At 48.2% G+C, this 13,306-nt stretch overlaps 5 protein-coding genes across 5 annotated transcripts; 2 read left to right on the plus strand and 3 right to left on the minus strand.

Moving 5' to 3' along the window:
• Positions 1-1,901: 1,901 nt before the first annotated feature.
• Positions 1,902-3,530, plus strand: PEX2_050800 (uncharacterized protein; the record flags this gene model as incomplete). The annotated part of the gene is made up of 1 exon (XM_016742355.1): positions 1,902-3,530. The coding sequence occupies one exon, from the start codon at positions 1,902-1,904 to the stop codon at positions 3,528-3,530; it is 1,629 nt and encodes a 542-aa protein (XP_016597685.1).
• Positions 3,531-3,895: 365 nt separating this feature from the next.
• PEX2_050810 (EF-hand domain-containing protein) lies at positions 3,896-5,126 on the minus strand (the record flags this gene model as incomplete). The annotated part of the gene is made up of 4 exons (XM_016742356.1): positions 3,896-3,918; positions 3,984-4,950; positions 5,002-5,020; positions 5,086-5,126. The coding sequence occupies 4 exons, from the start codon at positions 5,124-5,126 to the stop codon at positions 3,896-3,898; spliced, it is 1,050 nt and encodes a 349-aa protein (XP_016597686.1).
• Positions 5,127-5,849: 723 nt separating this feature from the next.
• On the plus strand, positions 5,850-9,183 carry PEX2_050820 (uncharacterized protein; the record flags this gene model as incomplete). Its single annotated transcript, XM_016742357.1, has 2 exons — positions 5,850-7,123; positions 7,176-9,183. The coding sequence occupies 2 exons, from the start codon at positions 5,850-5,852 to the stop codon at positions 9,181-9,183; spliced, it is 3,282 nt and encodes a 1,093-aa protein (XP_016597687.1).
• A 910-nt stretch (positions 9,184-10,093) lies between these two features.
• On the minus strand, positions 10,094-11,163 carry PEX2_050830 (putative short-chain dehydrogenase/reductase family protein; the record flags this gene model as incomplete). Its single annotated transcript, XM_016742358.1, has 2 exons — positions 10,094-10,229; positions 10,283-11,163. The coding sequence occupies 2 exons, from the start codon at positions 11,161-11,163 to the stop codon at positions 10,094-10,096; spliced, it is 1,017 nt and encodes a 338-aa protein (XP_016597688.1).
• Positions 11,164-12,121: 958 nt separating this feature from the next.
• Positions 12,122-12,529, minus strand: PEX2_050840 (uncharacterized protein; the record flags this gene model as incomplete). The annotated part of the gene is made up of 1 exon (XM_016742359.1): positions 12,122-12,529. One exon carries the CDS (start codon positions 12,527-12,529, stop codon positions 12,122-12,124), a length of 408 nt encoding a protein of 135 aa, XP_016597689.1.
• Positions 12,530-13,306: the final 777 nt, after the last annotated feature.

The raw sequence follows: 13,306 nt of genomic DNA on the forward strand, positions 1-13,306 counted from the left end.
GCAGATGTTGAGCAGAGACCCATTGGAATTGTAGGTGTAAGGATTTGGTTGGAGCCAGCGAAGTGTGAAATGTAGCTAGGGAAGGGTCCCTTCAGACTACGCTACTTCTACCTGGAGGCGGCAGTCAGGGCCATGAAAATTGTTGAGAATTGAAAGATAGTGTTTTAAGCCAGCAAAGTCATGACCAGTTTTCATCTGTGGGAATCCCCTTGCGATATTGCGCCCAAAGCGGAAACTGCAATTTTGGATACTTGCATGACGCCGCCGTGGCATGCCGCCTTGGTGACCACAAAAATTGCAGACGGGAACGACAAGGCTCATTTGGGATTGCCGTGGTAACAGGTTACTCGTAGGCAAGTATGTCATTTGCATGGAAATGAGAGGTGAAAAAACGGCGATAGCAATCAAATTAAGCGGACACCGCGGATTGAGAAGGGAAGTGGAGAAGAGATATCCCTCGACGAAGCCATGAATGAGAGCTTGGATTATATGAGGCTTTCTGAGCCAGTCTTTGACCGCTGGATTTTCACATTTTTGTGGCACGGAAGACTTGAAACAGTATTCTCCGAGGGTGGGGTTTGGGGAAGCGTAAAGTGAGGTTCTCCAAGAAGCCATGAGTGATGGCTTAGGGTTTTCAAAAAGATTTCCCAAGCGCGTCTTCGACCATCAAATTAGCAGGGTCTGATGTCGTTCCAAGAGGCCTCAAGCAGGCGATGAGCAAATAAAGCTTAAGTTTAGGTACCTTTCGGAACCTATAAAGCGCATTCGACGCGTCGATGCACCCGTCGACGCACGAAGGAGTGTGTGAAGATGTGGAGAGGTGTTGAGGTATTGGTATTGGAGGATGGCGGCATCGACAGATTTTTGGGCAGAGGCCTGTATCGTTCTTTCCGTAATCGAATGATAACAATCCCTATCAATAGAGGCTCACGGTTGCCTGCATGTAAATCGTACATAGATAGTTACGTCAGATGACTTGAGTCACTTCCCAGGTTGTAGTAGGCTTTATCATGAATGTTAGCCTATTTGCCGCAGAAGCTTATACTACACGCCTTGATATTAGCAGGTGTCAAATAGAAGCTGATAAAAGTGCTAACTCGGCCCGTAATCACAGTTGACGGTGGACTGTCAGGTTATCATAGTTGACCGCAGTATAGTAGAGATCTCCAACGAGAATGCTGCGCCTGTCATACAAACAGCCAGATCCCAGTTGATTGGCTACAGCATTACGCTTAGAGAAGTAGTAAGGATAAGGAGAGTTGATATTTTTGAAACTGGATGAACCGTGCCGCAAATCTTCTGCTCCATGGCGTTATATGGACCTGCATGCTGTATCTTCTGGGCACAGTTCCCACTAAGGCACCATAGGTCGAAGAAAATGAACGATATGAGCCGTGGTGTAACCGAAGAAACCAATTAAAGAAGACGAGGATATGAAGCATAGGTACAGACGACATTGTATCTGTTAGATCGGGAGGCTATTACTGCTGGCTTACTCAAGGTCACCTGGGTAAATGAATAGGCTGAAATGTACGAGATAATTGCGTTGAGCCACTTAATCTTAGCGGTCTTGTAGATAGTCTTACTTATGTATGAAGCTTTGTGAGGGGCATTGATCGTTCGATGGCCTGACCATCCAGGCACGTATGCGGGGTAAAAGTGGTTAGAGATAGCGCTAGACTAAAAAGGGGATGGCATGGGCTACATGTGGACTAAAGCCCTATTATATTAGCCCTAACTTCCTTTTCGGGATAATATAATGGGTCTTCACGCGCTACAACGCCTTAAACGCGTGAAGATAACTTCTCTAGCCATCCTTTCCCCCACCTCCAGGGCTTCAACCTTAACTTAGCTCTACCACTCACCTCACCTCATCTTCAGCGCGGAGCTCACCTTTAATCATGACACAAATTCAGGGGCTTCCCATAGAGCTCCTAGATCTCATTTTCTCTTTTCTTGTCCCTCCCGACGATGATCTCGACCGGCCGATGGAATATCAAACCACGAAAGCCAAAGATGGCAATGAGAAGGAATTGAATGACGAAGAAGATGACGATGATGCACCTGATGAGATTGAGACTCTGCGCAATGTTTGCCTAGTTTCGCGAAAGTTCCGCGAGGTCGCCCAGCCTTTGCTCTTCCGTGAGCTTACTGATGATGGTATGGCCGGTGATCTAAGCCCGACCATTCCGTTCACCAGAACAATTTATCGTCGTCCAGATCTCGGAAAGCATGTGCAGCAAATCACCGTCCTGCCTCTCCCGTTTCACCTAGGTGGTTCCGGTTCTCTTGCCGCAGAGGATTTCGAGTTCTTCAAAGGCATAATTAAGGACCTCAAACTGGCCGAGGGGGAGGAAACATGGATTTCGGCTCTGGAAAAATCCGACCTCAGCATTTTCGCAGCATTACTAGCCAACAAGGCTCCCAATCTTCGTGGGCTATATGTGCCTGTGCGCCAATTCTCGATCCAGCCATTCATCCAGCTTTTCAGCCACAATCCGGAGTTTTTGTCGAACCTAGAGTCTATCTGGATTGAAAGTGACGACGAAATGTCCGGCTTCGATATTGCTTCCTACGAGAAATTCGTCACCCTTCCCAAGGTCATACTTTCAACCTTTGAGTACGGTGATCTCTTCGAAGAATCGTTCCCATCTACTTGGCTACCTGGAACATTGTTGACAGAGGAACTTGCCTTCCACCACTGCCACATCGATGCAGGTGCCCTCAAAAAGCTCATGCAAGCGTGCAAGAAGCTGAAATCCTTTACGTACAACAATTTCAGCTTGGACCCTAATGACCGACGGATCATGCGTGTGGGGACAGTGCCCGAGTTTAACGCCAAGGAAGCTCACGAAGCCGCCCTCCTACATAAAGACACACTCGAGCTCTTCCACCTCGAGTACGCAATGGAATTACCCGACGTCGATGATATCGAGCAACTTGTTTCCAGCCACGTCAAGGTTGGCTCATTCCGCGAGTTCTCTGCACTCGAGACAATCCTCATCCCACATGCTGCCCTTCCTCCACACCCTCAATTCCCCAGCTCTCTAGAGACACTCCATATCACCGACTGCAACTCGTCTATCCGGGAGTTGACTCAGAACATCGCGACAGATTGTAAAAATGGTCTTTATCCCAAGTTGACTAGCGTCAAGGTATTCGCAATCGACATCACACAGCCTATTAAGCTTCCTGGGCAACGTATTCCGGAAGGGAAGACACCAGAGCAATGTTTCCTTGCTCTGAAGGAGATGTTCAAAGGAACCAAAGTGAATTTCCAGATCTTGCCATATGAATTACCTGATTTTGATGATTACGGTGATCTCGACGATTATGATGAAGATCTTGGTTATGAGGAAGATTTTGACGAAGCCGGGTCCGATGAAGAAGCAGATCCTGACATAGATGCAATTCCACCACGGATTTTGGATCTAATTATGCAGCGGGCTATGATGGACCCTGAATTTGCACACCTTCGCCCTGATGCGGAGAGTGATGATGATTCTTGGGAAACTGAGGACAGTGATTGAGCCAACTTGTGTTGTTAATTCAGCCATTGATTTTGCTATAATATAATAATATCCCTGACCGAGTATGTAATTTTACTATGACTTGCTTCTTCTCCATAAGGTTTTACTTTGGTAGACGAGTGTATGCCGTACTTGAAGAACATGGCCAATACTTTGAAGATCTCAATGCATTCATATTCCAAACATAGTTGTGACTCAATAACTCCTCGACGAACATGCAATGACCAGTGCCGTTCCCTGGCAATTCTATGACAAAAAAACAAATGGGGGGTTGGGGTATAATGAAGAGTGCGAGTGTAGAGAGAACACCACAACTAGGAAGAAAACCAAGCAGGATAATACGGATGGTAATGTAGCAGAATCCTTTACTCCTGCAATAGAAGGATCTCTGTAGACACAACGCCCAGTTAGCCACTGATCCCCAACAACCGCACAGCCAACAATAAGACTTACCAGTCAAAGCCTCTTCAAAGCTCAGAGTAATATATCCATCCCGATCATCATCATACCGCTTGAAGACATCCGTCATCCGCTTCAGACTAATACAAGCCTGAACGAATAGATCAAAGCTCATACCAGTAAGCCTGGGATCCTTAGGCGCATTGCTCATCTGCTTGCCCTTGCTCTCAAAGACACCAAAGATAATAGAAATAAACTTCCCACTAAGACGGTACCCAAATGCAACAAGCGCCTTCTCAAACTCGGGCTGACTAACACGCCCACTGCGATCCTCGTCGAAGCGATCAAACAGCTCCCGCCACGCAGCCAAATACCGCCACAGCGAGACAAACTCGTCGAAGTTGATTGACCCGCTGCCGTCGCGGTCGAACATCCGAATCATCAGTCTAACCGTACGCGGGTGGAAGGACGTGTAGTCGCCGTTCACGAGCGCGCTACCAAGCTCGCCCTCAGTGAGGGCGCCGGAGTGGGATGCATTCGCGGCGCGGAAGAGAGGGAAGAGTTGTTGCGGGTCATCGCTGGGTGCTGTCAATGGCGGTGGGACTGGCGATTGGGGAGGTCGCGATGAAGGTGGGGGTCGGTTGCGCTGGGGGTGCACGGGCGGGGGCCCGAAACCGTAGTTTTGGGGCGGCGGGGAGGGGTGGAGGGGATGAGGACGATTGTGCGACTGAGAGTGGCTTAGAGGTTGGTTCGGCGGAGGCGCGTTTGCTGAAGAGGAGCGGCCGCTGTAGGAGTGAGAGTGTGAGTGGGATTGGTGGGGTTCGAGGCGTGGGGGCGCTGCGGCGTACGGATGTTGCGGGGCGCTGGATACAGGAACGCGGGGAGGAACACCGCTGTTATGAGTTGTTTGCGGTGGGCGAGTAGGGAGCGGTTTTTGGTTGAGGCTCTGGGTGTGGCCTGGGACGTGGCTCGGGGCGTGGCTTTGGCCTGATACAGCCATGTTGCCTAGCATCTGCGCGACCTAATTTACTGTTAACGAAAAGGAAGATGAGGCGTGTGATGGATAGTGTACCTCTTCTGGCTCAGCATGACTGTAGTATTTCCCAAGTCAGTAATCGGTAACTGTAGACTCTCGCTAGATTGGCTATGCACTTACGCTGGCAGCGCGTCGGGGTTGTAGGATTTGTTGTAAGCCATGGTCGGAGTCCTGGAGGTCACACAATCAGAGAAAGAATGCGACACGGACTCTGAAGTGCAACAAAGGTATATGGTGAAATTGAAGGAAAAGAAAGAAGAATAAAAGGAGAGACAGGTTGAAAGCGGAGCCGTGGGGCATCGATTCTTAGCGCGCCAAGTGAGAAACCTTGTCGGAGTTACTACGGAGTACAGTAAACGCCCTTTATACCGGATTGAGATGGAGTTAAAAATTTGTTAAATGTTTTTGGAATGTGCAATTTATATATACATATGTCTAATATGTGATAATATAAGTAGATCCAACTACTTCTACGGTTTCTATAATGTAAGCCATTAATAATCTAGTGGATTAGTGGACATAGCCCTGGAGCCTACGGACGTACTCTTGCCCTATCTAGCGCCTTATAAGACTAATACGAATACGGGTATCGAGAAATGCCCGGATTATTAAGGTACTACAATGTCAAACCCTCTATTTATCGCTTTCATAAGAGGTTTGAATAGTATTAAAGAGGCGATCCTCCAAAATTGGGGGCGAAATAGGCATACATAATTGAGATAGTCAGATGAGGCTGAGCTATGCAGCCTAACTCCAGTCGGGCGAATGCCCCGCTCAACACTACGAGTATATTGTATGTATAATCTTCATCTTTCCACCGTCTTCGCTCAACGACTCCAAACCGTCAGTTACTGCATCTCTCAGCTGAGATAACTTCTTTCACTATGGCTGATCCGCTCTCGATCGCATCTGGTGTTGCCGGGTTCCTGTCATTGGGCATCGAGGTTACCAAATCTCTAGTCGAGTTTTACTCCTCATACAAGGGTCAGACTGCTGCTCTGGCCAAGATCACGCTGAATCTTGAGAATCTTCTCGGCATCCTCCGGTCCCTTGATGATGCACTACAAAATCGCCAACCTCAGACGGATGCCCTAGTCCAAGAGATCGAAAAGGTGGCAAACGGATGCCGTGAGATCATCGAGGAACTGAGGGACGAGTGCCAAAAATTTCAAGAACATACCACTCCAAGTCTGAAGGCCCGAATACAATTGGTGGGGCGCCGGGCGACTTATCCATTTAGGGAAAGCACCCTAAAAAAGCTTGAAGAGGATATTGGCGAGATACGGGAAAACTTGTCTCTTGCATTAAATGTGCTACAGCTTCGAAACCAGACCGGGCTTGAAGATGGGATGTCCGAGCTCAAAATACTCGCCAAACAGACAAATACGATGCACATCTCTGCTATGATTCGGGGTTGGCTTATGGCCCCAGATGCGACCTTGAATCATAATGCCGCATGCGAGAAACGCCATAAGACTACAGGACTATGGCTCATCAATGGCCAGAAATTTCAGAACTGGCTGGTTGAGCGCAATTCATTTCTCTGGATCAATGGCTTCGCCGGATGTGGCAAGTCAGTCCTATGCTCGACGGCAATTGAACGTACATTCCGTGAGAGGCAACATCAGCCCAGTGTAGGAATCGGATTTTTCTACTTCTCCTTTACCGACGAGGGCAAGAAAGATTCTTCCGGCATGCTGCGTGCATTGTTATTGCAGCTGTCGGCTCAACTTGAAGGGGGCGAAAAGGATCTACAAGAACTGCATATGTTGTATAAGTCGGGTACTCCGCCAGTGGACATCCTACTTAACTCCCTTCGACAGACCATCTGCAAGTTTAGTGACACCTACATTTTGTTGGACGCCTTAGATGAGAGCCCCCGATACGATAAAAGGGAGGGCGTTTTAGGCGCTATAAAGAAGATGCGGCAGTGGGACCTGCCCACTCTCCACCTCCTAGTGACCAGCCGCAACGAAATTGACATCCGTCATTCTCTGGAAACCCCCTTCGGACAGGATATCTCAATGAAGAATCCGGACACGGATATAGACATCGAAAACTTCATTTCCTACCAGCTCAGTAATGACCCCAAGTTTCAAAAATGGAAATCACGCCATGAAGAGATTCAAGAAAGACTGACGAGTAAGGCGCAGGGAGTGTAAGTGATAATAAAAGGAAATGGCACAATAATTTGACTAATAGTTGTACAGATTCAGATATGTCGAATGTCAACTCCTCGCGCTCAAGCGTGTCCGAATCCGAAATCAGCTCGACAAATGTTTACGTTCTTTGCCTCGCGATCTGGATGAGACATATGAGCGAATGCTGTGTAGCATCGATGATGAAGACATTGAAGAAGCACGGCTGGTATTAACTTTACTTTGTGTGTCTAATCGGCCACTCACTGTGAAGGAACTCACCGGCGCCCTTGCTATTGATGTTAAAGCCAGCGAGTGGCAATTAGACCGTGAGGGTCGATCATTTAGCCAAGATGATATTGTCGACATTTGTCTTGGTCTCATAGAGATCGCAATGATTGAAGATGAGGATTCTGGAGAAGCGACTGCGATTGCCCGTATAGCGCATTTCTCTGTACAGGAGTATCTTGAATCAGATCGGATATCTCAACAGGGTGCAGCAAGATTCACCATTCAAAAAGAACCAGCTCACACAGAGATGGCTCAAATTTGCCTTTTTTATCTCCTAGAGCCAACGCTTTCGAGTGGAAAGTTGGATGAGGCCAAGCTGGAAATGTTCCCTTTGACTCGCTTTGCCGCTGCCGAATGGCTTTATTTTTACAATAATTCTGGGAAAGGGAGGTCCGACATTGAAGCCTCAATTTTGAGGCTATTTAAGGATCATGCAGGGCCATTTGTGACATGGATACGGCTCCACAACAGGGATTCTGTAGGGTGGCGCCAAATTGCCGACTTTGGGCGTGCTATCGAAGATATTCCGTTGCCTTTATATTACGCCGCTCTTTTAGGGCTGGAGGACATATTGAGTGCGCTTTTAGCTAACGGGGGGCAGAAGACCGCAACACATGCCGCCTTAAATAACCAAGCTGGATTTTTTGGTAACGCGCTCCAGGCCGCCGCACAAGGAGGTTATGAGAACATAGTACAAACTCTACTCGATCAAGGCGCCGACATCCATGCTCAAGGGGGTGAATTTGGCAACGCGCTCCAGGCTGCCGCACAGGGAGGCCATGAGAACATAGTACAAACTCTACTCGATCAAGGCGCCGACATCTATACTCAAGGGGGTGAATTTAGTAACGCGCTCCAGGCTGCCGCACAGGGAGGCTATAAGAACATAGTACAAACTCTACTCGATCAAGGTGCCGACATCTATGCTCAAGGGGGTACATTTGGCAACGCGCTCCAGGCTGCCGCACAGGGAGGCCATGAGAACATAGTACAAACTCTACTCGATCAAGGCGCCGATATCAATACTCAAGGGGGTGAATTTAGTAACGCGCTCCAGGCTGCCGCACAGGGAGGCTATAAGAACATAGTACAAACTCTACTCGATCAAGGTGCCGACATCTATGCTCAAGGGGGTACATTTGGCAACGCGCTCCAGGCTGCCGCACAGGGAGGCCATGAGAACATAGTACAAACTCTACTCGATCAAGGCGCCGATATCAATGCTCAGGGGGGTATATATAGCAACGCGCTCCAAGCCGCTGTATGGGGAGGCTATGAGAAGGTAGTACAAACTCTACTCGATCAAGGCGCCGACATCCATGCTCAAGGGGGTAGATTTGGAAACGCGCTCCAGGCCGCCACACTGAGCGGCCATGAGAACCTAGTACAAACTCTACTCGATCAAGGCGCCGATATCAATGCTCAAAGGAGTGAATTTGGCAACGCGCTCCAGGCCGCCGTATGGGGAGGCCATGAGAACATAGTACAAACTCTACTCGATCAAGGCGCCGATATCAATGCTCAAGGGGGTAGATTTGGCAACGCGCTCCAGGCCGCCGCATGGGGAGGCCATGAGAACATAGTACAAACTCTACTCGATCAAGGCGCCGACATCAATGCCCAAGGGGGTAGATATGGTAACGCTCTCCACGCTGCATCATCCGAGTTATCTAGGACAGCGAACCAGGACGAATCACACGAGAAGGGGGTATATGAGAAGGTAGTGCAGATCCTGCTAGACCATGGCGCCGATGCCAATGCTTCTGGGCCCCTTGGCAACGCGCTCTAGGCCGCGCCAAGGAAGGGCCATAAGAACGTGGTCCCGATCCCGCTAGATACCGATGACGAAACTGAACCAATTATTTCAACCGTGAGTTAAGAAATTGGTGGGTAACTGGACTACTTGGGTGTCCTGTCTCATAGCACTGCCTTCCTAATGTGCTAGTCTAGCTGTTCTAACTTGCCACATAAACAGTCACACAAGTCTCAGGAATCAAAGCTCTCTTAATTTATCGTCGTCCAACCTGAGTGCTTTATGCCCTGACATCTCCAAATTGGCTCAAGACGTTGCGAATATTGATGAACAAATTCTAATTCCGGTGACTCTTCCGCGACCCAGTCATCTACAACATGATAAGCAATGAGGTTCAGCATCATACCACGGATCATACCAAACGGTGAAGGCGGGGAAGCCCTGGTGTTATTTTGCGGAGGGAGCGTGGGAGAAGCAGGGTGCTGCTACTGTAACGTTGACCGTATGGGTATTGTGATATCTCATAAACGAGCTAGATCGAAAAAATCGAAATGGTGCTCGGGAACCTTGGAATCTAAGAGACTCTTCTGGTTATGTATAGTCAACGGTGGGCTGAACGCATTAGAGTTGCTCACTGATTGGAAATCAAGGTCACTGAGTGGCCAGTGCGTTGAAATGAGCACTCTATTAGCATGGTCCCTCTACTATTCGGGCCCGGTATCTGTATAAGGGGGGCTTCTTTTTTTATATCTGATGACGAATGTGGGGTTGCAATGTATGTTGTAGAGACCAAAAGTAAAAGCCAAAGGATTGCAGTAATCACACATTAATATTAACAGGGGTATCTCAATGGGGCAAGAACGCTTGATTTCCTGCAAAGATGCGCTAGGCGCATGTACAAACCACTTTTAGGTCGAGCCTTGTTGACTCGCCGGCGCCATGACATTTAGACACCCTGGTACAGGCCACGAGAGATGAGGGACACCTCCGGCGCTTCCTCCTCCAACACGGCAATAATTTCTTCCCAAGCCTTTTCCTGGAGCTCTTCTCCCTCGAGACCAGTCGTTAGCGCGGCTGACTCACTATAAAATTATTAGCAATGATGACACTGAAACACAATGCAAGATTGTCTTACTCAAGATATCCTTCACTGCGCCAGCATTTCCCCTGTGATTCAACTCCCAGAAGAGTCGCACTAACCAGCGAACGGCTTCCCTGCTCTGTAGTCCGGGCGAACAATTTGTGCATAACCCAAACGAAACATTTCTCCCACCAATTAGTGTACTGACGACCCAAAGCCGAGATGCACAGCCCGGGGCTGACGGTATTAACAATGAGGGTATGAGTGCTGTTGTCGTCGCGTGCCATATTAGCGATGTTCTTGATCATGAATTCAAGCAGAAGCTTCGAAATGCCGTACTGCTTGGGACCCTTGAAGTTGGCCGGGTCGTTCACGTGAGCGAGCAGCGAGTCATCGGTGCGAACGCTTTCAGCCTTGACGCGAACAAATTGTTGACTTGAAACGACGGTCAAGTGGGCGGGGCTTTCGGGATAGGAGCTTTTCTTTAGCTTGGGTAGTAGAAGTAAGGCTAACATCGAGGTCGAGAGTGTGTTGACTTGCAGAGTCTCTTCCCAGCCCTCGGTGGATTGATTGTATTCTCGATTCCAGAGACCAGCATTGAGCAAAGCGATGTCGACGCGATCCAGCTCGCGATTGACGCGTTCGGCAAAGCCTTTGACGCTTTGGAAGCTGTTCATTTCGAGTTCCCATACTTTGACCACGTTGCGTCGGTTAGTGGCCTTTTCGAGGTCTGCTTTGGCCTTGTTGCCTTTTTCCACGCTGCGAGATCCGATGATGAGAGACTCGACGCCGAGATTGAGCATTTTGATGGCTGCTTCGAAGCCAAGACCCGAGGTGGCACCTGTCAAAATGACGATCTTGCCAGCAAAGGACACACCTTTGGGGTCGATGGGAGGGGTGTACTGCATCTTGAGAAGGCGAAGGAGGGCTGCCATGATGAAAATCTTGATTCAAAAGCTTCAAAAAAGAAATTCAAGTAAACAAAATACCAAGCGTCCGAGGCGCGTCTGATGATTGTTTGAGGGAGAAAAAGAGGCCGATAAACGATAACGATAGCAATTTGCGATAAAGATACGATAAGGTTGTGGCGCACATGTAAGGCAACAAGGCAGCGTGTATAACTAACTAACCACATACACAGAATAGACTATGTGTTTATGGATAATATGTGGCATGAAGCGCAAGATGATCTAATAGAGGGAGGTACGCAATACTGTAGATCAAAGTTTGCCACCTATCATCCACCTCTTTTATGCTGATCCTCGCCTTAGTCTGATCATAGATGCCAAGATGAATAAGAAGGAAACATCACCGTGTGGGTACGATAGTTACCATGATACATACGTATGTGAGTAAGATGTGTCCACAGTTTTTTTTTCAAAACAAAAGCCTCATGCTAACCGCTCTTCAACCCTAGTTTCCTTTGCCCGGAATTCCTTCCTCACCTACATCGAACCATTACCCAAGATCGGCTCACCATCTTGTTCTGAAAAGTATATATAGTACTTCTCGCAACTCTGATCTTCCAACAACTGCCAAGGATCCCCCTGATCAGGCGTATCCCCTTGGAATCCGAGAAAGAAGCGATACCGAGAAAATAACGCAAGACCAAGGGACAGTCTACTCGGATCACCCATGACCGTCTCGTATCGAGCAAGGATATTTGAGTCAACAAGAAGACTCGCAACGGCGGCGATTCTGGACGGGTTTTTGGCAAGACGTGACCCGTGTTCATGAGAATGGAGCCTACGATACCCAACGCGAGGATCGAAGCTAGAAGCGCTTCAAGAATACGTGTTGAGAAGAGACCAGTCGAAAAAATGACCAACAGACGCAGAAGAGAGCAGGTCACTCCAGCCACCAAGTCAAAGTGCTTGTTTCTTATGGCTTTGATCATTGATGCCAGCTGTATCTCGGATACATAGTCCAAGAGCACGGATTCCCTGGCCTCCACGGGCTTCTCCGCCATCGACTTCCATGGTGCTCTTTGCTTGACTTGAAGTTCCACTCGCGACCAAAAGGTCGCGATAACAGTGAAGATGGCAGTGGGTCCGCAAGTCCTAGGTAGTGGCGGCCTTTGATCGAAGCCGAAATTCCATCATCAATATGGGGGACATAGTTGAGTGCTTCGAGAGCAGCTATGACTCCGCAGAATATAATTTCGAATACGATCAACACTCGTCGGCGAAGGTAGGAAGGCTGCCACCCAGATATCTCTTGTTCAGTCTGCTGCGATTGAGATGAAGTATCCCCGCTTTCGCACAGATTGAGTGTGCTTCCTAGAAAACTCTTGATTGACATCGTTGTTTTCCTTAAGAGAGGAAGATATAGTGATTTGTACATCAGGGAGTCTCGGGGACATGAGCGATTGTGTTACAACCTGCCCTCATGATAGATTGGGCTTATGTAGCCATCTAAAGCTTCCAGAGCCCATGCTAGGCCAATAGTAAGAGGACTTGGAAGTCTCATGCTCAAACTCTAGTGGCTTATAGGGGTGTTTGGAGGCCGATGAACACATATTATGATGCAGCAAAAAGCAAGGCTGGCAAGCTGAGCGGCAACAAGCAGCTCTCGAGGACCATCAACTTAGTATTAAGCTGGATCCATACACCTTATCACTCATCCCACAAGAATGTGCACCCTGTATCCTTCATCTCTATCATGCTTTGCTTGGAATTGGCTCTTTTGTTAAAAGGAGGTTGAATCAAGGCATTTTTCAAGACAGGAGCCACATTCTGACATGAATAGAATCTCGCATTACCAGATACCTTATATTCGGATAATGGATATGACAATATTTGATTCAATCTATGTATAGATCACCTCAGAACATGTCTATCTCACATATGTTGCACTTTTAAAGTGTTGGGATGTCTCATCCACCGCGCAGATGGCGGGATACCCAAGAACAAACACTGCAAACAAAATCGGTGTATGATCGACTTTGGGCCACTTCGACTTTCGAAATGTTCATACAATTGTGATCAAATCCAATTTATAACAGCTTCCCGTCTTCTACTAACAGTTCGAGTCCTAAATTTTCATCTCTGAGGTTGATTCGCTGCTTCCCGCGAATAT

The sequence above is a fragment of the Penicillium expansum genome, assembly GCF_000769745.1.
Source record: "Penicillium expansum strain MD-8 chromosome Unknown contig166, whole genome shotgun sequence".
NCBI lineage: Eukaryota > Fungi > Ascomycota > Eurotiomycetes > Eurotiales > Aspergillaceae > Penicillium > Penicillium expansum.